The 22,668-nt window shown below is 42.2% G+C and overlaps 1 protein-coding gene and 1 long non-coding RNA gene across 6 annotated transcripts in view; one reads left to right on the top strand and one right to left on the bottom strand.

Annotated features, from left to right (window-relative positions):
• Window positions 1-4,403: 4,403 nt before the first annotated feature.
• On the bottom strand, window positions 4,404-8,661 carry LOC309352366. Of its 3 annotated transcripts, none has more exons than XR_014161249.1 (2): window positions 8,279-8,661; window positions 4,404-5,184 (listed from the first exon to the last, which is right to left on the bottom strand). It is a non-coding gene; the product is annotated as an uncharacterized lncRNA (long non-coding RNA). The 3 variants fall into 3 exon arrangements; XR_014161250.1 differs by having other exon boundaries at window positions 4,404-5,152; XR_014161251.1 differs by having other exon boundaries at window positions 8,457-8,661.
• Window positions 8,662-8,857: 196 nt separating this feature from the next.
• The window catches only part of KIF2A (kinesin family member 2A), a 46,047-nt gene continuing 32,236 nt past the window's right edge, over window positions 8,858-22,668 (top strand). For all 3 annotated transcript variants that reach the window (XM_081880747.1, XM_081880746.1, XM_081880744.1), the window contains exon 1: window positions 8,858-9,060. In XM_081880747.1, the coding sequence (XP_081736873.1) occupies window positions 8,997-9,060 (64 nt within the window). In that variant the 5' untranslated portion in view covers window positions 8,858-8,996. The remainder of the gene's footprint in view (window positions 9,061-22,668) is intronic.

The following is a 22,668-nucleotide window of genomic DNA, read 5'->3' as shown; positions in this document are numbered from 1 at the left end:
TTCAGATATGATTAATTTTTGAAATCCATCCTCTTACCTCAATAAACATTATCATGGTGATGGCTATATAGCAAAACCAAATATTATTTCTTGACAGAACTATAGGGAATTGAATAAAATGCTGTGTGGGGATTTTTCGGTGGTGTCGTTTGTCTTTCCCTACACAAAAGTTTACTTTTTTATTTCAGAGCAAAGAGAATAGTTTAAAGCTTTGTATCACTGTAGATGTAACTGTTCTTGTATTTGCAGTACTTCGTAGTCTTGCTTCCTAATGCTATTATTCATGAAGTGTTATACTCAGCTGGGGGTAGTGTTAAAAAGCTACACCATACGGTGAATGAGATGCTTAAAGGGGGATTGAGTAGAAAGGAGGGGACTGGGAGAGAGTTGAGCTGCTACTGCTGCTTCAGTGAAGTCACAATACTAGGAAACAAAAATGTCCACTTTCAGCTATTCAGCTACCATGAAATCATCTTTTCTATTCAGTATTTGTCATTTTCCAAAATCATATCTATATCTAAGGCTTATTAGTTTTTAAAGATATCATACACACGAATAATAATGTGATAGGGATGACAGAAACTCAGTCCAGAGTGCTCACCTATTATTGTTTAGTGAAAGATTGTCCAATACAAGAGGATTTTGACTTTTTCAGGTGCATAAATTATATGCAGCCTTACTGTTTTATGTGAACAAGTGTCTGAATTAGAAAAATTAGGAGACAGAAGTGGACTGGTGAATATGCACCAATTTTATTTTGGTCAATTAAGAGGAATTGCTGTTCTTAATAAGGTTAAATTGTTCAGGTGGGAGCAGGAATTAATACAAGCTGTTAGTTTTATTGAGATGATTTTACTACAATTGCTGAAAAGGGGAAGCTTAAGCACAGTTCTGGGGAAATTAGTTTTGCTCATGTGCACAAAGAAATTAAGAATATTGAAGTCCTTTGGGCCAAAAGGAAAAAAGGGAAGTGGACCAATATAGCCTGGCGGACCTGCCCACATTTTAGGTTCCTTAATGTTAACTAAGTGTGTTTGAAAAAGTAAATTAATTCATTAACATACTTAGATAATGCCAATGTCTTAAAAAGTTTCCTGTAACAAAAGTATTTTAAGAGGCCAAACTTGATGAGAGGATGTTTCTATTTTTTCTTAAAAGTGACTGATTTGGATTGATGTAACTGATTTCGATTGATGTAAACAGCCCTCTCCAAAGCTGCTATTTGCCCCACCTTTAGATCAGGAAAACAGCATGGGATAAGGTTAAGTCCTTCTTCTGCAGTGCTGCAACCTTGATACTCCTCCAGAGGCTGCTTTTAAGAGTACATAGAAAGCTGGGGGGGGGGGGAGAGCTGGGTGCTGACCCTTAAGCAGAATCTCTTGAATTCTGATCTTATACACCATCCATACTCACCTGGGGAGGAAAAAAAAGATGTAGGGTGTTCAATAAATACAAGTTGTTTTTAAAAGTATGAGTTACCTTTTAAATAGCCAATTAAAAAGTGGGAGGAAGATGCTTATATAAAGCAAAGCTACCAGCCTAACTGCAACACCAGGGCTGAGTATCAGGCCTAAATCTACATTAATCAGTGTTCTCAAACCTTCCTCCAGTGTTCCCAGGAGAAAATTCATGGGAACAGAGTTAAGGGGCTGTACTCTTTCATGTGCTTCCCTTACTTTTCATATTATAGATCACTAAATTCATTTTGATTACCTTTGTTCTCTGGAATACCCAGATCAAAACTAAACGCTGAAGAATCCATGAGGAAAGACAGGCAAACTATTAGGTAGGTGGAGGAATGTTTACTGCTCTTGTCACCAGCTCATTTTGACAAGGGAGTACAGTGGTACCTCTGGTTATGAACTTAATTGGTTCTAGAGGTCCGTTTGTAACCGGAAACTGCTCGTAAAATGAGGCGCGCTTTTGCTAATGCAAAAGCAGAGCTTCGCGCTGTGCGTGCACTGCCGGAGCGCAACTTCCGCTCGCATCCCGGGGCAAAGTTTGCAACAAGCAGCAACTACTTCCAGGTTAGCGGAGTGCGTAACCCGAAGTGTTTGCAAAGGGGACGGTACGTAACATGAGGAACCACTGTATGGCAGATCAGACTCCTGATGGATGCCAAGGCCCACTGCTGAAGATGCTTCACATTCACACCCTTTTCTTGCCTCTAGGGATGGAAAGTGGGGGGCCAGATTCAGTACAGGGACAGAAGATCCTTCTGATCTTCAGAAGGAATTAGGTGAAGAAATACAAAGGTTCATATTCAGGATCATTTAGATGGGATTAGTTACTCTCTAAAAACCATATCACACTAAAAAATAGGGAGGTCAAAAAGGAGTGAGCAGAGGATACTCCCCATGCTTTCAATTAGTATGCATTATGTAGGAACTCCAATCCATGTTATTTATGTGTATAGAATCAGGAAAGTTGTTAATCCAAGTCAGTTATTGTGAATTACATGTAGTGATTTTGTACAAAGGGCACAGGATTAAGGTCTTACCGTAATGTGTTGTTTTGTGCAGTTGTGGAGATAAAACTTTGCATGCCTGTCAAACAGGTGTTTACACTCCACCAACACAAGCAGGTGTTTATACTCCACCAACACAACAAAGGAAGCAAATTGTGAATGTGTCGGGTGGTTAAAGCATGCTTAGAGCCACTATGATAAACTGGTTTGTGTTGGATTTGGAGCTCTATTAAAATTCCTGCTTGGGCACAAAGCACACTGAATAACTGGGTGAGACACTGGATGATTTCCTCCTCTCAGTTGTTTTAAGGATAAAGGGGATAAATACCTCAATCTACACAAAAAAGGTGGAGTATAAACACTTGTTGCTTATGTCAGTAACTGGCAGGCTGGGCTAAGCCAGTTGTAAAGAACCTTTAGATCACCAGATGTTGCTGAACTACAACTTCAAAGCTCCAGAAAGCATGGCCAATGGCCAGGAATGATGAGAGTTCTAGTTCAACAAACATCTGGAGGGCCAAAGTTTCCCACACTTGGGTTAAACAGTGGGGTAGGATCTCGTCTGATGTATTACATGTGAGTAGTACCATTGCTGCTTGGGGTGTGATATGTGTAGCTATACTGGATGACAATACCAGTAATGAAACATGAAAGCATGTTTGGTAAGCAATCCAGCTGACTGACTACAGGGACCAAGAAAGCTGCACCACGGCAGTATACAGGTGAAAAGTGTGCTGATTTTGAGGTAGAATGGGTGGATTGATTATTTATATTTCAGTGCATGTATAGGTCAACAGATCTCCCCTTCTAAAAGGTTCTCAGAGAACTTACATAGAATATCAGGTTACCTTATTAAGTTCACAAATCTTGGCCCATACATACTTTCTGTTGTGAAATGACATTAGTAGGGGGCAGTTTGATGCAAAGTAATGCTTTACCCATCCACATCACTGCCCCCGATCATCTCAGGTTCCAAAGCAACCCCAGATGTCTGCTGCAATTATTTTTCTCTCATGCATCATGTTGCAATTCCAAATTCAGAATAAATTTTGAACTCTTATGTCATTCACTGCCATACACAACCTCCTATATGGTGAATCATCATAATGATAGTGAACAATGCTAGAAGACCCCTTCCCACAGTTTAATCCACCCTGCCAGCTACTGTCTAGGCAACAAATGGTCACAAATCAACTCACAGATTGATTGATTGATTGATTGATTGATTGATTTATCTATCTAATCAGGCTCAGGTGCTTCATAAGGCAAAACAGGACGAGGGCAACATAGGTGCTTCATCTTCCTTATTTGAATTTGGGCCTGAAAAAGCAAGGGAAAGTGTGGGTGCATTAACTGTAAGTTGTAAGCACAATTTATAATACTGCACATCATTAGCGATTATGGGGCAGGACTATTAAGATATCACACTTAGGTTCCAACATCCTAGCTTTAAGAACTTGATTCAACATGAGATGTCTTAAACTGCTAGGTTTTTTAAAACAACAACATCATTGTGATTCCTTGGGTTTTCAAAGGAAATTATATTAAAATATTCAAGTTCTGTAAAATATGAAAGTAGTTGCTTGATAATTACTATTTTTTAAAATGTATTTTAGTTCTGTTATAAATGCACTTCCATTAACAAACCCTGCAGTGAACTGCAACTTGTGGTTAAATGCAGCAGATTCAAGTGCATTTCACAGCGCTATAGCATGAACCTGCACAAAATTAGGCCTACATATAATTTTTTTATGCATGGCATTTCAGTTTTGAAAGTTGAAAAAAAAGTTGAACTGTGTGTATGTGATTGCAGGTAGTGCCCATGAGTTTTTTGGGTTTCTAAATGTGCATCAGGGCCCAAAAACATTGGCAATCCCTGTCCTAATCTTTACACCATAATGCCATGCTCTATAACAAAAGAAACAGGCACTGCTCATAGAATCCTTAGGTTGTTCTTTCTGCAAATGTCGTGGAAGTCGCAAAATTCTCAATTCAAAATTTAAACTACACGTACACCATAGTTTTTGCTGGGAGTTGCCAGCAGAGGCTTCAATAGGGCAGGAAAATCTTAAATTTTTTGAACCACTGCCCAGAACTTCCACAAACTAATGAAAGCATGCCTTCTTCGGCAAGCCTGAATAAAATACTGTACACCAGCAGTTTATCAAAATGGGAAAAAGATGTATGAGATGCCTGTATCAAAACTGGGAGTAAAAAGGGTCAAGGTGTCCATTTTAAGCACTATTTAACTTTCTGTACCTGTATAAATTATCGGATCAATTTTGAATCTGGCACATCCATAAACCTTATTTTGGTTGTCATCCAGCTGTGTCGGGAGACAATGGAAGGGTAAAGTCAAACTGCTGGAGAGTTACAGCACCTGCTGTGGCTAGAGACAGATACAAGAGAGTCATGTTCTATTGCAGTTGGGGCAGATGAAGGCGTCCAGTTGCGCTGATGGAGGTGTACCATGGCGTTTCTTCTTTCTGTGCTGCTCCCAGCAGGCATTTCTGCTCTGGTCACTGCTGTGATTACATGACCTGTCTCCAAGTGCTGCGTTTATCTACAAGGGATTTCCACATTGCCAACCTTCATGTTATATTTGCAGAGCTCTTAACCAGAGTTGGTCTGCCATTTGGCCTGGTGCTTGAAGCCAGCTCCCTGGGGATCTTGCCATCTTCCATTCTGTGGACATGACCAAGCCAGCGTAGACATTGCTGAGAAAGGAGTACGAACATGCTGTGAATGTCGGCTTGGGAGAGCGCATTTCTGCCTGAAACTCTGTCCTGCCATGTGATGCCCAAAACCTTCCTGATGTGGCACATGTGGAAGGTGTTGAGGTCATGTTCCTGATGATCTTAAGTTGCCCATGACTCACTTCCAAAAAGAGCATGCCCAACACACAAGCCTGGTAGACCTTCATCTTGGTATTGGACCTTTGCATTGCATTCTCCCTTACCCTTTTGGAGAGGCGAGCCATTGCCATAGCTGCCTTGCCGATACGCTTGTCTGGCTCAGGGGCAGGTAGCTGATATGCCAAGTATATATATATATATATATATATATATATATATATATGGCTTGGCAGGTGTCATTTTTATAAACTGCCATAACTTTGAAGCTTGCAATGTCAGACCCTGCATGCTTTCCTTCCTTTTTTTTAAAAAAAATATTTATTAAACTTTCCAATAAAAACATACAAATACAAAACAACTACAATGAAAACAAACACAAACAAAAAACAACAAGTATAATTCCAAAACTTATTTTCTCAACCTAATTTCCCCGACTTCCTCGTACCTCACCGTTTTGTATTCTAGTTTCATTATCCCATCAGCAACTCCATCCCCTTATTTCCCAAAAGTTTTTTTACTAATTCCATTCCTTTTCTTACTCTAATGTCTCTGAAAACCACAATATTTTTAGGTCCATGTCAATCTAACATTCTTTAATCTTATAGTATTTGTTAAGATAGTCCTTAAATTTCTTCCAATCTTCTTCTACTGTCTCTTTCTCCTGGTCTCGGATTCTGTCCGTCATCTCTGCGAGTCCCATGTAGTCTGTCATCTTCATCTGCCATTCTTCCAGAGTGGGTAGGTCTGATGTCTTCCAATACTTTGCAATAAGGATCCTTGCTGCTGTTGTGGCATATAAAAACAAAGTTCTATCCTTCTTTAACACCACATGGCTGACCATACCCAGGAGAAAGGCCTCTGGTTTCTTCAAGAAAGTGTATTTAAACATCTTTTTCATTTCATTATATATTATTTCCCAGAAAGCCTTAATCCTTTTTTTTTTTAAAAATAATTTTTATTGGGTTTTTACATTTTATAACAACAAACACATACACAAAGACAAAGACAAACAAACACACAAATACAATTACATACCCTAAGTTTCTTTACCCACTTTCATTGACTTCCCCCCACCCCCTCCTCTTACATCCCAATTCCAAAGTTAATTCAGCAAGTTCTTACCTAACCTCTTAAAGATATTCACATTGCTTTTGAAAATTAAAATCTTTTGTTTATCTGTATTCAACTATCCAATTCTCTTATAATCATTAATTTCTTTTTTTTTTAAGGTCGATCTAACTTCCCCTTCACAAATTTTCCCTTTATTATATTAATTATAGGTCACATTGACCAAGTAAAACAAAACATAACATTTTATAATTCTATTCTCTCCCCCCCCTGCCCCGGTTTCTGTCCCTTCCTAGACAAATGTCCAGAAAACAAACAAAAAATATTTCTAGCCCGGATTCCTCACGTCCGAGGCGTCTGATTCTCTGTCAGTCCCTCTCTGCCAGCTATATTGGTAGTCCTCTTTGATGGTCCTAAGACCCCGAAGGAGTTCAGTCAGAGTCAGATCATATTTTCTTTCATTCAGAATGTTGAAGAGTGTTTGCTGCGAAAGACCATCTAGTTTTCCATACTCAAGAGAAAAGTCCCAATCATATTGCTTTGTTCTTTCTAGTTTTAATATTCCAAGTACTCCAGGGGCTTCTCTCTTCTTCTTTCTCGTCTTTCGCAGGTCTGTAATCCAGAGGTCTTCTTGCTCATACTCTGACGCTGCAGATTTCTGGTTGATATTTTCCACTTGTAGTGTCTGAACTCCTTCTTTTTTCTCTGTCAATTCCAAAGGCATCTCTTCCTGCTCAGCTGCAGAATTTTTATCGTACATCTCCTTTGTGCATTCAGCAGAGTTGTTTGTTTCAGGATTCAAGGTCATAAAAACTTTACTCAGAGCCCCTGCAGGATTCCCACGAGAAAAAACATTTTTTCTATCTCCGCCAGTAATTTTCCCTCTGCAGCCATTGTAATGTCACTAATTCCCCCTAGGGGGCTTTCAGTTATTTAGTAGTCCTTTTCCAATAATCTGTTACTTTGTTATTATCAATACTTTGTTTCCAATCGCCTCAGTCCAAATGTATCAACTTTAATTCCAAGAGTTATTAAATAGCAAAATTCTTTACTTTGTCCGCCCGTTTGACAGCTTCTTTGACAGCTGTCAAACTCCTTTCACTTCTTCCTCCGGGACCCAAATAGGACACTCCCGGGTTTTTTGGGGGGGATACACACAAAGTTCCAAATTCCCTTTCTCTCCAGCACAAAAATCTTGTTCTATCAAATTTGTGAGAAACTTTTAAATCCTCAAAACAGTATTCATTCCGCCTTAATTCTCCGTTCCTTGCTTTGAAACGTCTATAAGTAGAGGGGGTGCGGACTTCCCTTTAACACATCCCCCGATCGTGCCGAATTCACAGGATAAAATTTTTAAAGTCCAAATTCCATTACTCACGGGTCCTTTGTTATCCAGTCCAAATTTGGGAAGAAAGTCAGCGCTCTCCGGCCATGGCTTGCGGCTTCACTCTACTGAGGTAGCGGTCTACTCTCAGCACCACGCCACTCTCCGTACCCTCTCCGCAGCCTTTAAAAAGGCTCTTCGTGGGTCGGGGAGGGCGCTTAAGGTGCCCACCGAGTCACCAAGTCCGCAGGCTTCCGCGCCTGCGGTTTCTGAGGGTCCCCGTGTCGCCGGCACGGCAAGACCCGTCCTCAGCAGAGCCGATTCCCTCCGGAGCTCGGAGGGAATCCGCCATTAGCCGTTCGCGCTAACCCGGAAGGAACCCAGAAAGCCTTAATCCTTGGGCAAGTCCACCAGAGGTGAAAGAATGAGCCTTCATTTTCTTTACACTTCCAACATTTGTTATCTGGCAAGTGGTAAATTTCTGCAAGCTTGACTGGGGTCATGTACCACCTATAGATCATTTTCATAATATTTTCTCTCCTGCATGCTTTCCTTCCTACTCACCTTATAACTCAAAGGGCACTCTTGTGCTGCTTTTTAGACTTAAGACAGTATTCTTCGCAAGGAGCTGAGCGTTGAACCCGAGTTCAAATTTCACCTCGTGGTTTAAGAGATTCACTCGCCCGCCTCAGGCAAACTGCGCACCCTCTCCTCGCCAAATGGGGCTAGTAGTAGTCGGTACTTAACACCACACGGAAGTTGGGCGGAGTAGGGCGGGCTTGGAAAGGGCGAAGGCAGCAGCTGTGCACGTCTGAAAGGTTAGGTCGCCCAGTGTGTGGCTCCTGTGAGGGAGCGAAGGAAGAGCGGGCGGCAGAGCCGGGGAGCCTCTCGGCCGCGGGCACCCCAGACGAGAACGAAACGAGCGCCGAGCGGCGGCGGCCCCCGACGTCTCCTCACGCCAAACTCGGGCAACTCGCCGCCTCCGCCGCTACTCCAGCGGCCGCCCCGCCTCCTCCCGCCCCTTCAAGCCGGTCCTGCCGTGACGCCTCCATTGTGTGCGCAGCCGCAGCGGCTCCCGGCGACTGTTGTATCCGGCCGGCGCCTTTTTCTCCTCCTCCTCCTCCACCTCCCTTTCCCCCCCTCCCCCTTCCCCGTAGAAACTGCCGCTGCCGTCGCGGGCGCCCCTTCTCCTTCTCTCGCGCCCGGCGGGGCCCCGAACCGTCTCTTCTTCTCTCTCCCTTCCTCTCTCTCCCCCCCCCCGCTACCGTCACTCTATGACGCGATGGCAACGGCCAACTTCGGCAAGATCCAGATAGGGATCTATGTGGAGATCAAGCGCAGCGATGGTGAGCCGGGAGGAGGGAAGGAAAGGGATGGATGGAGGGATGGATGCAATGGGAAAGGAGGGAGGCAGCGCCGGCAGCCTGCTTCCTCCTGCCGCCTGGCTGCCGCCCTTCTCCTTCGGGAGCGGGGAGGGGCCGGGGCCCGCGGAGGACACGAGCCGCCCCTCCGCCGGGGCGTGTGGAGGGTTGCGCGGGTGGGGCGGCGGCGGCGGCGGGCCTGTGGCGTCGCCCGCTGTCGTTAAGGCGCTTTTTGTGTCGCCTCCTGTGATGGTGGCAGCGGTGGGGAGGGAGTGGGCTCGCGAGGGACTCGGGGCGTGAGGCTGCTGCTGCTGCAGTGCTGTGGGGAAGGGCGGGCGAGGAGGAGGAGGAGGAGGAGGAATGAAAAGGGTGTGTGTAAATATATAGAAATGTGTATGTTTATAAATGCACACATATGGGGTGTGTGTGTGTCAGGAGGCGCAGGGTGGGGGGTGGAAGCCATGGGGCGGAGGGGTCAGTCGCGAGAGGTTGAGGGAGTGACAGGGGAACGGATGGGGAGCTGGTAGGGAAGGGCGTGACCCCCGCCCCACAATGCGTGTGTGGTGGTGCAGGAAGGGGGTCGGGGTGTGTGTGGGGGGGGGGGGATCGGCGCCCGCGATGGTGAGGTGGGACAGCTGCTTGGTATGTGTAGTAGCATAGGAAAGGTGAGGCTTTGGAGTGGTTTGCTCGATCGCTTGGAAGAGGAGGAGAGTGGGTTCCCCCCCCCCACCTTCCCCTCCACAAATGCACTGAGCAAACCTGTCATCTCCCCAACAGGAGCGTGCTTTAGAAGCACACAGATCGGTATGAGCTATACATCAAACGGCCGGATGCAGTGACGCCGAGGGAGCTTTACCTCTCACCCCCCCCCCCCCCATCGCCAATTATTCGACAAAAATCTTACCGTGGTGTGTTAAATGAAATAGAATCACACACAGCCTTTTGACACCCGGATGTTTGTATTGCCCCCCTCCCCCTCCCTCACAAAGAATAAGGTTCCTGTGTTGATTCAGTGTTTCCCTTTTTTGCCCTGTATTTCCTGGCAGCAGCATGTGCGATGCTTTCTATAGATGCAGATGAAGTTCGTGGGCGGGTGAAGCTTGGGAGCGATTACCCTTGGATAGTATGACTACAGCGTATTGGAAGGCTGCAAGCAGAGTGAATCGATGGGCCCATCTCTGTTGCTCAATGGATGGGGGTGATGTCGTCTGTTGCTAGCTAGCCTCGTTGATGGTGGGGTGGGGTCAGCTTGGGATTCTTCCAACAATGCTAAATAATTGGGGAGAGGAGGGAGGACATCAGGTGTTTATGTCGTGGCAGAGGTATTTAATGCTGATGTACTAAAAGGGAGAAGGAGCACATAGTATTTTTAACTGCTTTTCCTTTCAACTCTTCTAATTGCACTCTGAGGACTGTGTTTTTATTGCAGTGTTACAGCTACACATACTCATATAATGGAATTAAGTGTGAGAGGGTGTGTGAGAGATGAGGCTACTCATTATTCTGCTGTGTAATTTAAGAAAGGATAAAAATTCTTATTCCAGCTTCAGAATGACCCAATGAGGGTGTGTGGGTTTGGGTTTTCCTCCTTGCCACAGTTGAGACAGGTGGGTGAATGAAGCAGACAGGGTAGAATAGTAGTCTAACTGAGTAGAAATATTTTCTGCATTGGAATGGTGGCATTCTGTTCTTCTGATCTACAAACCCATTCTCATGATTCTAAGAAGTAAAACTCTGGCATTGCTTGCTTCAGCCAGTGGTGGAGGAAGGTGGGAGGCCCTGGACACCATTTTCCTACTTGGAGAGACGCTTTGATATTCCAGCCTTCCTCAATGCATGTGCCTTTCAGATATTTGGACTACAGCTCTCATTAACCTCAGTCTGCTGGCTGGGACTGTTGGGAGTTGTAGTCTAAAATGCCAGGAAGGTGCTATGTTGTGGAAGGCTGCCCAGATCTTAAAATGTAGTTTTCTCGTTTACATATAGCAATTAATTTGGTTTGGTTAGTCACCTGTCATTACCAAGTGTTTCTAAAAGTCTGTTTCAAAAGTGGTTTGACAGGATGACTGCTGTTGGAAGAAAATAACTATAAGGCCTTGAAAACAATTCAATGGTTCTTTAGATGAACTGAGTGTTTCCAAAACAATGAGATGCTTAATATCTAAAATCCCAAGGAGTGATATTTCTGTTAGTTAAATGAAAAAGCATTGGGATTCGGTTTGTGTGGAAATTTGTAGCCACATAAATTTATTTTAATGTTTCCACTGTATCTTTCACTTTATATAAAAAAGAAATAGGGAGCTCTTTTCTCCCTGGTCTTTAAAACTGCCATATTCAAATAAGACCACCTGCAAATAGCCTTGGATCTAGTCCTTTTACTTTTAAGGAGAGTTTCCAGGCAGGATGGGTTTTTTGTGGATTTCTGCAAGTACATTGGTCCAAGTAAGTTTAGTATAAAATTGCAGAAATGTTGGGTAGCTTAATTGTTTAGAGAGGGAAACAAAGATATGTTGCTGTCAGAACTGTGACTTGTAATTTTTCCAGCATTTTTTATTAAACATTTGTAAAACTAGAGTGTTATAATACAATTATAAAATTTAAGACTTGGTTATAGTCTGCAGTTTGTAGAATCACAGTACTAGCAGTATATAAAATATTTACAAATTTAAAATAGTTTTTGTTGTGGTTCTTGTATATCTGTTGTTAAAAAAAAAAAAGGAAGACTGACCAACATACAAAGCTGCATAGGGCGTAGGTGAAATGAAAGATGACTATTAAGATTATCCAAACAACTTTTACTCCAGTTTTTAATAATTTCATAAAACCATAGAATTGTAGGGATGGAAGGGATACTGAGGACCATCTAGTCCAACCCCTGCAATGCAGGAACATGCAACTGTTCTATACAGGGATCAAATACAGGGACCTTGGTACCATGCTGTAACCAACTGAGCTATCCATGTCATATATAGATGAATGGATGGGGTACTTACCGGAGACACATTGAAATATATAAATATTCTGTCCCTTGCAGTTTGTGTAGCTTTCCACTGTGGGCAAGACGGAAGCAACACAAGCATTTATTTCTTTAAATGATTTATATGCTGCCCTTCAGTTCATAAAATTGTCAGGGTGGCTAGCAATTCCAAGTAAAATACATACAATTAACAATAAAAACAATACATAAAATTAAGTTAGTACAAAAATGAAAAACAGAATAGTATAAAATCAGTCTGTTAAACCCATCTTAAGTGACATACCTGAAGGACTAGGCATATTGGAATGTATTTTATCAGGTGTCAAAAGAGCATCCTGTTTGGTGCTAAGTGAGCCTTCTTGAGGAGGACAATTCTACCTGTGGACACAACACCACAACTGTAAAGTTCCTCTCTCCAGTTAGCACCCATCTTATATGAAGGTGATAAGACTATGAGGAGTGGTTCTGAAAGAATATCTGTATAATATTCAGGCAGTTGCATGTGGGAAGAGATGTTCTATACCACTGGCCAATTTCTCTTGATGCCTCCATGTGATCATGTATGTTTCTAAACACTGCTTGTTTCATTATAAAAATGCAGTTTGCCATTCATTTTCAACTGAAGTGGGTGGGTAGGCAAGTGTTTCCCACAACCTTCTGGAAGCCACTGAAAGAGCATTTTGTACCTTCGGGAATACAGAGCAATCATTTGTTGTTTCTCATCTTCTGGCATACTGACAAGACGGAAGAAAACTTTGGTCAAACAATATGTTACATGCAGATGTGTGTGTAACCCTTGGATCAGCACTTGGCTGGGGGCAGAATCTAGGGGATATTCTATTTACATTAAATTTTTGCTGAAGCCCCAAGCCAAGAAACCTGGGACTCCCAATTGAATGGCTGAGTAGCAGCCCTCCCACAAGGCACACCCACTCCTAAGGTATGTGCAAGAAATGGTGTCCTGTAACTAACAACAGTGGATCAACAAGAGGTTAACAATGTGGGAAGCAGTACACAAATCAATTTTAGTCTAAAATGTCCTACTTTCTTCCAAAGGAAGTCTTACGCCCTTACAGTTTAGGGTGCAGTGCAAGCAGCAACTCTCAACAGGTGGCACCAGAGGATGGTTTCTGTGCCTCTGCAACTCCATGCTGATAGGAATTGCTTCTCTTAGGTGGATTTCTGAAACAGTGATTTCAGACAGTAGTATTATAGCAAGCAAAGCTCAGCGATTCCTAATTGAAACATTATACTGTATGGGAGACCAATTTTCTCCTCTTCACAAAGAGAAATGTATCTTTCTCACCAGATCTGTGACCGCTGCTCTCCAGAGGCCACTTTCTGTTGGGGTGAACTAGCATCAGCACAAGTGACCTAGGCAGCTCTGGCCAACATACAAATGAATGTGGCATGTTGGGTTGAACACTTATGTTTTCTCTGCACTTTCTGCTTCCGCTTGGTGTTACCTTCTCTACAGCTTTAAATGTGTTATGTTATCTCATGGTTCTTTTTCACAGGCAAAGCTACTTACAGAGTGTTGTTTGGAATCATGAGCACAGGGATACACAAACCCCTATTTCCTGACTCCAAATTGCTGTTTCTTCCAGTGTTCCACTTGAATGTTTGCCTATATTTGAAACTCTGAAGGGAAAATAAAAGAGAATTTGGAATAAATAAATGATGAACAGGGAAAGGGTTAAGCACCAACAAAGCCACACTTTTGATTACTCTCTGGAAGTGCGAGTACACTCTCTTTCGAAAGAGGTCATGGTAATGCGGCATATATCTGGGTGTAATATCTAGCTTGTCCTGAGGGAGGAAGAAAGCCAGGAGGAAAAATGACATAGGGTTTGTTTCCTGTCCTCCACCTCTTGACTTGGGGATTCCTCATCTTCAGTTGGATACCTGGACACAAGGGCATTAATTAGCAAAATAATTTGCTGATCAGGCTGCCAGGGCAGCAACTCACATTACTTTCATGAAAAAAGATTATGAGTAATTTATCTCAATCTTTTAAGTTCCTGGAAGACAAGTGGCAAGACCAGTATTTTAGATTGTGGTTAAATATGTAATTTCAGAACTGAAGGAATAAAGTTAGTCTGCCTCAGATAATGATTGGCCATGCAGTCTATTCCCACCAGTATGGAAAGAGGTCCTGCCCACATTGGCAGGTGTCCATGATTCTCAAGTCCATGGCAGGCCTTTGTGTGCACCCAGTTCAATAAAAAAAGGTAAAGGTACCCCTGCCCATACGGGCCAGTCTTGACAGACTTTAGGGTTGTGTGCTCATCTCACTCTACAGGCCGGGAGCCAGCGCTGTCCGCAGACACTTCCGGGTCACGTGGCCAGCGTGACAAGCTGCATCTGGCGAGCCAGCGCAGCACACGGAAACGCCGTTTACCTTCCCGCTAGTAAGCGGTCCCTATTTATCTACTTGCACCCGGGGGTGCTTTCGAACTGCTAGGTTGGCAGGCGCTGGGACCGAGCAACGGGAGCGCACCCCGCCGCGGGGATTCGAACCGCCGACCTGACAATCAGTAAGTCCTAGGCGCTGAGGTTTTACCCACAGCGCCACCCGCGTCCCAGTTCAATACTTAGCTTCAATTCTGGCTTGATCTGTCAGCTTTCTGTTCATGGACTCCTTGGAAGGCAAGGCTGTCTTGAGGGGCAGAGGGAAGTCAGTGACAAAATAATTCTTTTCTATTTGCAACTGTGTGGTGTAATATGACCTAACTTCCACTGTGCCATGAACTTCAATATTCTTGTCTTCCACTTCCTGGTTAGCCAGCTACTACCTTAGTCATCCAGAGCAGCTGTGTTTGTTAGTGCCTTATGTGTAACACCCCATTGTTTCCTGCTGCTGTGCAGTGCTAGGTAATTAGCAGCAAGAAAATTCACCAGCAAACATGCCAGGGTCTGGATTTATAGACAAGCAAGAATACTTCATACATGAAGAGGAATATTTAATTTAATGGGACAAGGTAGCTGTGACTATGATGAGTTCTATTAACTTCAATGAAAACGCGACATCTGCATAGATGCTCTGTTGTTATATGCTGAAAACGGATCCTGTTGAAGTGCCATTTATTTTTTGCACTTATTGTCTAATACATATCTAAGGTCAGAAATGCCTTTTACATCAAGAATTGTAGTATGCACACTGTGGTTTATTTGTTGACATTAGACCCCATTACTTCCATTTTTTTATGTCCACTCCCATTTTGAAAGTTAAGCCTTTTACTTAAGAAAAAAAACTTTTATACTTTGTAGAAATGCCTGATTATATAAAAGCTGCTAGAACTGCATCAACATTATCTTTGGGTGCGTGGGGGTGGAATGGACGTTTAGCCCATTTAGTTCAGTAGTTCTTACTTCTTGGGAGGTGTGTATAGACTGGCAGCTTCAGCGGGTAAAAGAGAACTGAGGTGTTGAAAACTTGTTAAACTTAGACTGCAATCCTGTGCCATTTACCTGGGAGTAAGTCCTATTGCACTCAGTGGAGTTTACTTTGTAGTAGTCCTGTAAAGGACTGTACTGTAATTCTGCAATTTTAGCAAGTCATGAAAAGATGTGCACATGAATTACGGTAATGCACTTCTGAGACATAGCCACCTGAAAAAGCTAATTAAAGGCTCCCTGCATCTTCAGCTACATGGGCTTCTAGTAGCAGGGCTTCCCTACCTGATACTCTGAAGAGCCAGTGCTAATTCTTGTACATAATACTGGGCAAGACTGACCTGTGCTCTGACTCGGTTTAGCATTAGGTAGGCCATTTCATATATTTATATGATGAGTAAGCATTGCCCCAGAGCAATTAGATGAGTTGGCATGTGGCTATTAGCTTCTTAAAGATAGAATATTGCCTCCCATGCTGTTTAACTTTCCATTCTTGAAAGGTAGAAAGTAAGAACCCTACACCTTGTTTCCACAATACTCTTAAGCTCAAAGGAAGAAACAAGTTCTAAGGCTTGAATGATACTGTTCACTTTTCCAGCTTTAGTTCATGAGCTTTCATTCTAGAAGGGGGAATCCAACCTGCAGTCTGATACAGCCAAGTGTAGGGCAATATTAGTGCTGTGCTATGTTCTCTAGATTGAGGGCACAAGGAGAAGGGGACGACAGAGGAAGAGATGGTTGGACAGTATTCTCGAAGCTACTAATATGAATTTGACCAAACTGCAGGAGGCAGTGGAAGACAAGAGGGCCTGGCGTGCTCTGGTCCATGGGGTCACGAAGAGTCGGAAATGACTAAACGACTAAAGAACAACAAATGTTCTCTACAAATTGAGGCTGGACAGGGAGCGGGGGCACAGAAAAGGAATTTGGGAAGTTAAGTTATGAATAATAGCAAACTTAAAGGTAAAGGGACCCCTGACCACTAGGTCCAGCCGTGAACGACTCTGGGGTTGTGGCGCTCATCTCGCTTTATTGGCCGAGGGAGCCGGCGTACAACTTCCAGATCATGTGGTCATCATGACTAAGCCGCTTCTGGTGAACCAGAGCAGCGCACGGAAACACCATTTACCTTCCCGCCAGAGCGGTACCTATTTATCTACTTGCACTTTGACGTGCTTTTGAACTGCTAGGTTGGCAGGAGCAGGGACCGAGCAACGGGAGCTCACCCCGTCACGGGGATTCGAACCACCGACTTTCTGACCGGCAAGTCCTAGGCTCAGTGCTTTACACCACAACGCCACCCGCAAATAGCAAACTTAAGTGCTAACTAACCACTAAAGTTTTGTTTGTAATGCTGCACCTAGACTTTCTGTTTGCTGCTGTTCTACAGCTTAGTGTTTGGGGCATAGATTTTACATTTAATGAGCAATGGAAGGAATAGATCACCATGCAGATATGTAATTAATGCAATTAGATTGAAGTGCAATATTATGACTCAAGCTTTAGACTAGTTTTTTTTACTTCATGTCTTTGGTGTCTGAATCATACAATGTGTAATATTATAAAGTTAAACTAGAACAGGCTTTGTGGTTATAATAAATAATCATGAATTGTGTAGCTTGAGGTGAGGAGCAAAAGTGTAAGAGGAACAAGTCAAAAGATTTACATCTTAGAAGGGTGGGGATAAGGATATTTCACAGACATTGTCAGTGTCTTGCACAGTGAGAAGTGTGCTTCCATTTCTGGTAATCTTTCAGTCATGTACATTTTCCGTATTTTCCTTTTATGGGAGATGCTGTAGAAAGAAGACACATCTCTCTGACACTTTAAGTCACGTTGCAACCCCTGAATTGGGCATTGAAGAAGTCATAGGAGCAATTTTTGTGAGCTTGTTTGCAGCCTTGATAACCTGCAGTTATCTTCTTCAGAAGATTGCCTTCACTCTAAGCTAGCTTTGTTCACTTTTGGCGAAGTTGGCTTATAGCCAAATCTCATTGGCTGCGAGGCATCACTGTTGCTAGAAAGAGGAACTATTTTCATACACAAAATCCTGCCAGTGCTGCAGTTCATGAGGCTGTGAATGTTGGTGAACCACCACAATGAAGTAAGCATTTGGTGGGGGGGGGGGTGACGGGGTTGGAAGCTATTTGGGGGGCCTTGAAGGTCTCCTCACATGCATTCCTACAAATATGTGGAGTGTCAACAGGAAGAATGGAAAAGAACTGTTCATGTAGGAGAGATAAGAATAGCAAAGTGTGAAGGTAGGGAATTGCAGGAAGAATAGACCAGATTATAAGGAAGTATTCTGCTTTTTTAAAAAAGCATCCAAGTGTATGAAGGCAGACTTTTGCAACCTTTTTACTGGAGTATAGACAAAAATAGACTTGTTAAATATTTAGGATTCACACTGAATCATTTTTTAATATAATGGGTAGCGTGCCTACCTTTCACTAATTAGTTTGCTTGAAGGTTTTGCAATGCAGTTTGTGTTATTATATAGGCTCTTATTTAACTTTGGTGAAAAATCCATTTGGAAATGGTTTGAAATCTGTTTTTTCCTCACTCAATCTAGTGTACAAATCAATCTAGTGTACAAATAGTTAAAAAGCTGTGCTAGATCAGATGAAAAGTCCATCTATCTAGTCCTGCATCATGTTTCCGAGAGTTACCAACCAGAAGACTCTGGGAATCTTGCTTATAGGTCATCAAGGGAATAGCCCTCTCTCACTGCCTCTGCTAGCAACTGGCATTCAGGTGCACACTGTGTCTGAACCTGGAGGTTCCATATAGCTAGGAGCAATGGATATATCTCTGTGAATTTAATCCCCCTTTAAAGCCATATTAGCTAGTGAACATGACAATATCTTGTGGCAGTTTTGTCTGTTAGGAATCTCCTGCCATTCAGTTATATTGGGTGACCCTGAATTCCAGACTTACTTGAGAGGGAGAAGAATCTATTATGTTCTCTTCCCTTCCCTAGGCATTTTTTTTTATTTGTAAATGAAAATCCCTCAAATTTGCTAGCCATTTCCTTGTAAGTCCTCTCTTTGTAGGGAAGTTGCTTCAGTTTCCTGATAGTTTTGGTTGCTTTTCCTTGCAACTTTTCCAATGCTACAATGTCCTTCTTCAGACGGAACCAAAAATCCACAGTTACGCCTTATGTCTGTGTCTAGGATGAGGTATTCCTTGCCCATTCCTACTAAGCATCATTGGTACTTTTTTTTCAGGCACCTACTGTTTACACCATTGATTATTGTGCACTGTCCTGATGTTAATGGTGCTCCAGCTGTGGAAAGGAATAAGAATATTGTCATACTGGTCTATTTTATTTTCATTCCCAAGCATGGGATTTGCCTTCTCATAGGTACCGTATCATGGGCCATTTTTTTGATTAAACTATCCATAACTTCAAGATCTGATTAGTTATACCTCAGCAGTTTATTACTCCAATGTGCATCATTTTATACTTACTTTACATAGAATAAGCTCATTTGCCATTTTATTGCCCATTCTATTTACCAATTTGGAGAGTTCCTCTTGGATCTCCATGCTGTCTACTTGAGTTTTCACCTTCCTGAATAAATTGATGTCATCTACAGACTTGACTATTTCACTGTCTACCTCAGCTCTAGATGATTTATGAACCAATTAAATAACACCTGTCCAAATACAGATCCTTAGGGACACTCCAGTACTTGCTTGCTTTCATTTGCAGAAGTTTCCATTTATTCCTACCCACAGTACCAGAAAATAGTACCAGAATCAGGTATTAAAACTTCATCAGATGTTTAAAGCCCAGGATAATAGGAATGTCTTCACCTGTGTCTATAAAAGTCATGTGTAGCAGTGTTGCTGGTTGTCCACCAAGTTGGTGAGCTTCATTTGACAGCAGCACAAAACCAATGCTCTTCCAGTAGACATTCAAGAGGCACCTTTTATATTAACCATCAAATGTTTGCTGAAAACTTCTCTTTGCCACCAAGCTTATGCAGACTATTAAGAAAAACATTTTCTGTAATAGTCGACTGGGGATCTGTTTTAATTTTTATGTGGTTTTTATTGCAGTGCAATTGTTGGTAAATTGTTGTTGTTGTTTTAAATATAAAATTGCGGCATATAATTTTTTAAAAATAGTTGAAATTCTTTAAAATCGGGAGAACAATTTAAAGGTGATATAATCTATCTGTACCAATAATGTAACACTGAGCAGACTGCATTGCTCCTTTTCTCGTGCATCTTTGTGTAGCATTTTGATATCTTGACTTGAAAAAACACTTGTCAACTTTGTTGATAGCCATGAACTGAATGCCCTTACTATAAGACTATAAATCATATATGTAATCTCACTTAAATGAATACAGGCGGTGACCATTTTGCACAAGGGTTTCATTCCCAGCCCCTGTGTGTGTCACGGAGTGTGCATAATTTTGCCCTGCCCTGTTATGCCCCCATTTATCCCTCTTCTGTGTCCAAAAGGACCTGTGCATAAGTGATCGCACATCAATTGGACACATGCTTAAAATGGTTGTCACCTGTATTCACTTTTTTACAAGGAGCTGTCCAATTTATGCATCTTTATGGAACTGTAGAATAGCTGTGATTCCAGTTGAGCTATCTGGGTGAGAGCTTATTTGAGGCTCTTGTTTACTTTTAAAAAATCACATTTTTGTCTTGCCCTTCCTCTAAGGGCCACCCCCCCCCCCTTTACAGTTTTACAACCTTAGGGTGTAGGTTTGGTTGGAAAAAACCAAGTAGGCCAAGATGACACAGTGAGGTTCTTGGGTGAGTGGGAATTTGAACTCTCTGTTTGTTTATGCCACTAAATCAAACCATGGCTTAGTGCAAATAAGGAAATGTGTGGATTCTTGTTGTGAAGCTCATGACCTCTGTGCTCCCCCAGTCCTGTTGCTGTCATGCCACCAAGGGTTAAACCATAATTTGGTGCTGCTCTAGGAACCCACTTGTTTGTGCCAGACTGTAGTTTGTCTTCATGTTACATACAAACCTGGTCAGTGTATACTATAACCATCTCAAGGTGGAAAGCATGATTTTTCTTCAAGGGTTGTCACTCATTCATGCAGTTGCAGCTGTGTTTCTGGAAAGTAGTATTGGGAATGGTGTTAGTCTACCCTGTCCTATTTGTTGCATGCATTGCTACTACTGAGGGTAGCATAGAACATCCAGTCTTTCGTAGATTTAAACAATTCTGCAAGTCTTTTGCCATTGACTCTTCTCTACTTGTGATTTCATAACTGCATTGCCAATGTGATGGTTGGTAGGGCTAGTTGACCAGGATGCTGATGCATTGGTCAAGTTTATTAATAGAAACTTAATTTTGTATCAAATTGCATGTGGATTCCATAAGTGATGAAAACTAGTACAAGGTGCCAGATAGCCAGGACAGTTAAGTGACCAAGACTGCTTTTGAAATAGACAGTGTAGGGATTGATGTAGGAAATGTCCCTTTGTTCTGCGCCTCTTGGTAGCCTTTGGCATGGTATCTTGCTATTTTGTAGGGCTGCCCATGGAAGTTGATGAGAGTGATCTCTTAGATTGCTCTTTTTTGACACAACATTTCTGAATTATCAGGTTGGGGGATGGTTTATCAGATCCCAAGGAATTAATCTCTCTGTGTCACAAGGTACACCTTAATCCCTTCTGCTGTTGGAACCGTTGAGGGATATTGTTTGAAGGCTGAAAGTGAGATACTATCAACATGCTGAGGACACACACTGCTTTATTTTTTGTTGCATTAGTCTAGGTAGAATACTTTCTGGTTTTGTCCAGTCTAGCTACAGAAGATTTATACCTCGGGTTACAAACCTAATTTATTCTGGAGGTCTGTTCTTAACCCGAAACTGTTCTTAACCTGGGGCGCGCTTTTGCTAATGGGGCCTCCTGCTGCTGCGCAATTTCCGTTCTCATTCTGGGGCAAAGTTCGCAACCCGGAGCAACTACTTCTGGGTTAGAGTTTGTAACCTGAAGCATTTCTAACCCAAAGTGTTTGTAACCCGAGGAACCACTGTAGTAATATGCTTCATATACTGTAACATGAGGACCTGAATTTATTTTGTTCTTCTGAAGAATCTGTTACATAGCTACTGTATCAAGTGGATTCATAATCATTTTCCTAATTGCTTTTAATTATATAAATAATATTTCAAATAACAAACATCCTAAGATGTAGCTGATGTCGAAGCTTTTCTCAGGAGATTAATTTGACTCCTGCTCACTAGTATTTGAAATGGAATCTCATTCATATGTTTGGCAAGCTTAGTGTGGTCCTAACTGATTGTTTATCATGTTCTTATAAAAAGAATATATATATATATATATGTGAATTTAGAACAAAAAACCCTTTAGAGCTAGGGCAGTCTATATCAGCAAGTAACAGATATATCCTCTCACAGATTGTCATTAGTTAACATATTCATTTATTTTCAAACATTTGTCAGTTCCTGAATTCTGTGAGTTCAGTTCTGTGAGTATTGTATAGTAGCCATAGAACTGCAGAAGACTTAACCTTGGGAGGTAGGCAGTTTCTTCATGTTATGAAGAAACATACTTTGGGGAATCTACCGTCTTTGTGGTTGTGACACATCATATTTGAACAGGAACAGAAAAGCATTATGGTTACCTCCTAGTCTGACCAATACATCATAGGTTTTTAAATTTTCACAAGATGAAGTGGAGAGGGGAAAGGTCAGACATAATTCCTGTAATCCAGCCAAGGAAAGTTGTGTGCAGAAGCAAGCTTACATGTGAACAACCAACATGGATGCAGGTATCCATTTGTATTCATATAGGCTCTTGTTCCAGTTGAACTGGCTACTTGTATATTTTTATGATTGTGGGAATGTACATCACAATCCAGAACAATTGCCTGTTGGGCAAGACTTGTATGCAACAAGAGGTAGATTGCGACCATAGTTCTGTGAAATTCCATTAGGTCAAGAAGTATGTATAGTCAGAATGTTAGACAACACCATTCTTGTTTAGTTTTTAAGGTTCTGGTTCATTCTTAATTTTTCTGTCCCTACAGGTGTAAGTTTGTTCTTAGGGTTCTGTCCATACCCTTACCCCCTCCACCTCTGCTCCCCCAATTCTTAACCAGAAGTGGTTCCCATCAAATCCCCACACCGTTCTTAAAAGTACATTGAGTTCCAAAAACAGTTCTGGTATTTGGAAAGTTGCTGCCACATGCATGGTATTTTTCTCTG

This window comes from Podarcis erhardii, assembly GCF_964252035.2.
Source record: "Podarcis erhardii genome assembly, chromosome: 11".
NCBI lineage: Eukaryota > Metazoa > Chordata > Lepidosauria > Squamata > Lacertidae > Podarcis > Podarcis erhardii.
The sequence above is the reverse complement of the archived record's forward strand: the minus strand, read 5'-3'. Positions and strand labels throughout refer to the sequence as shown.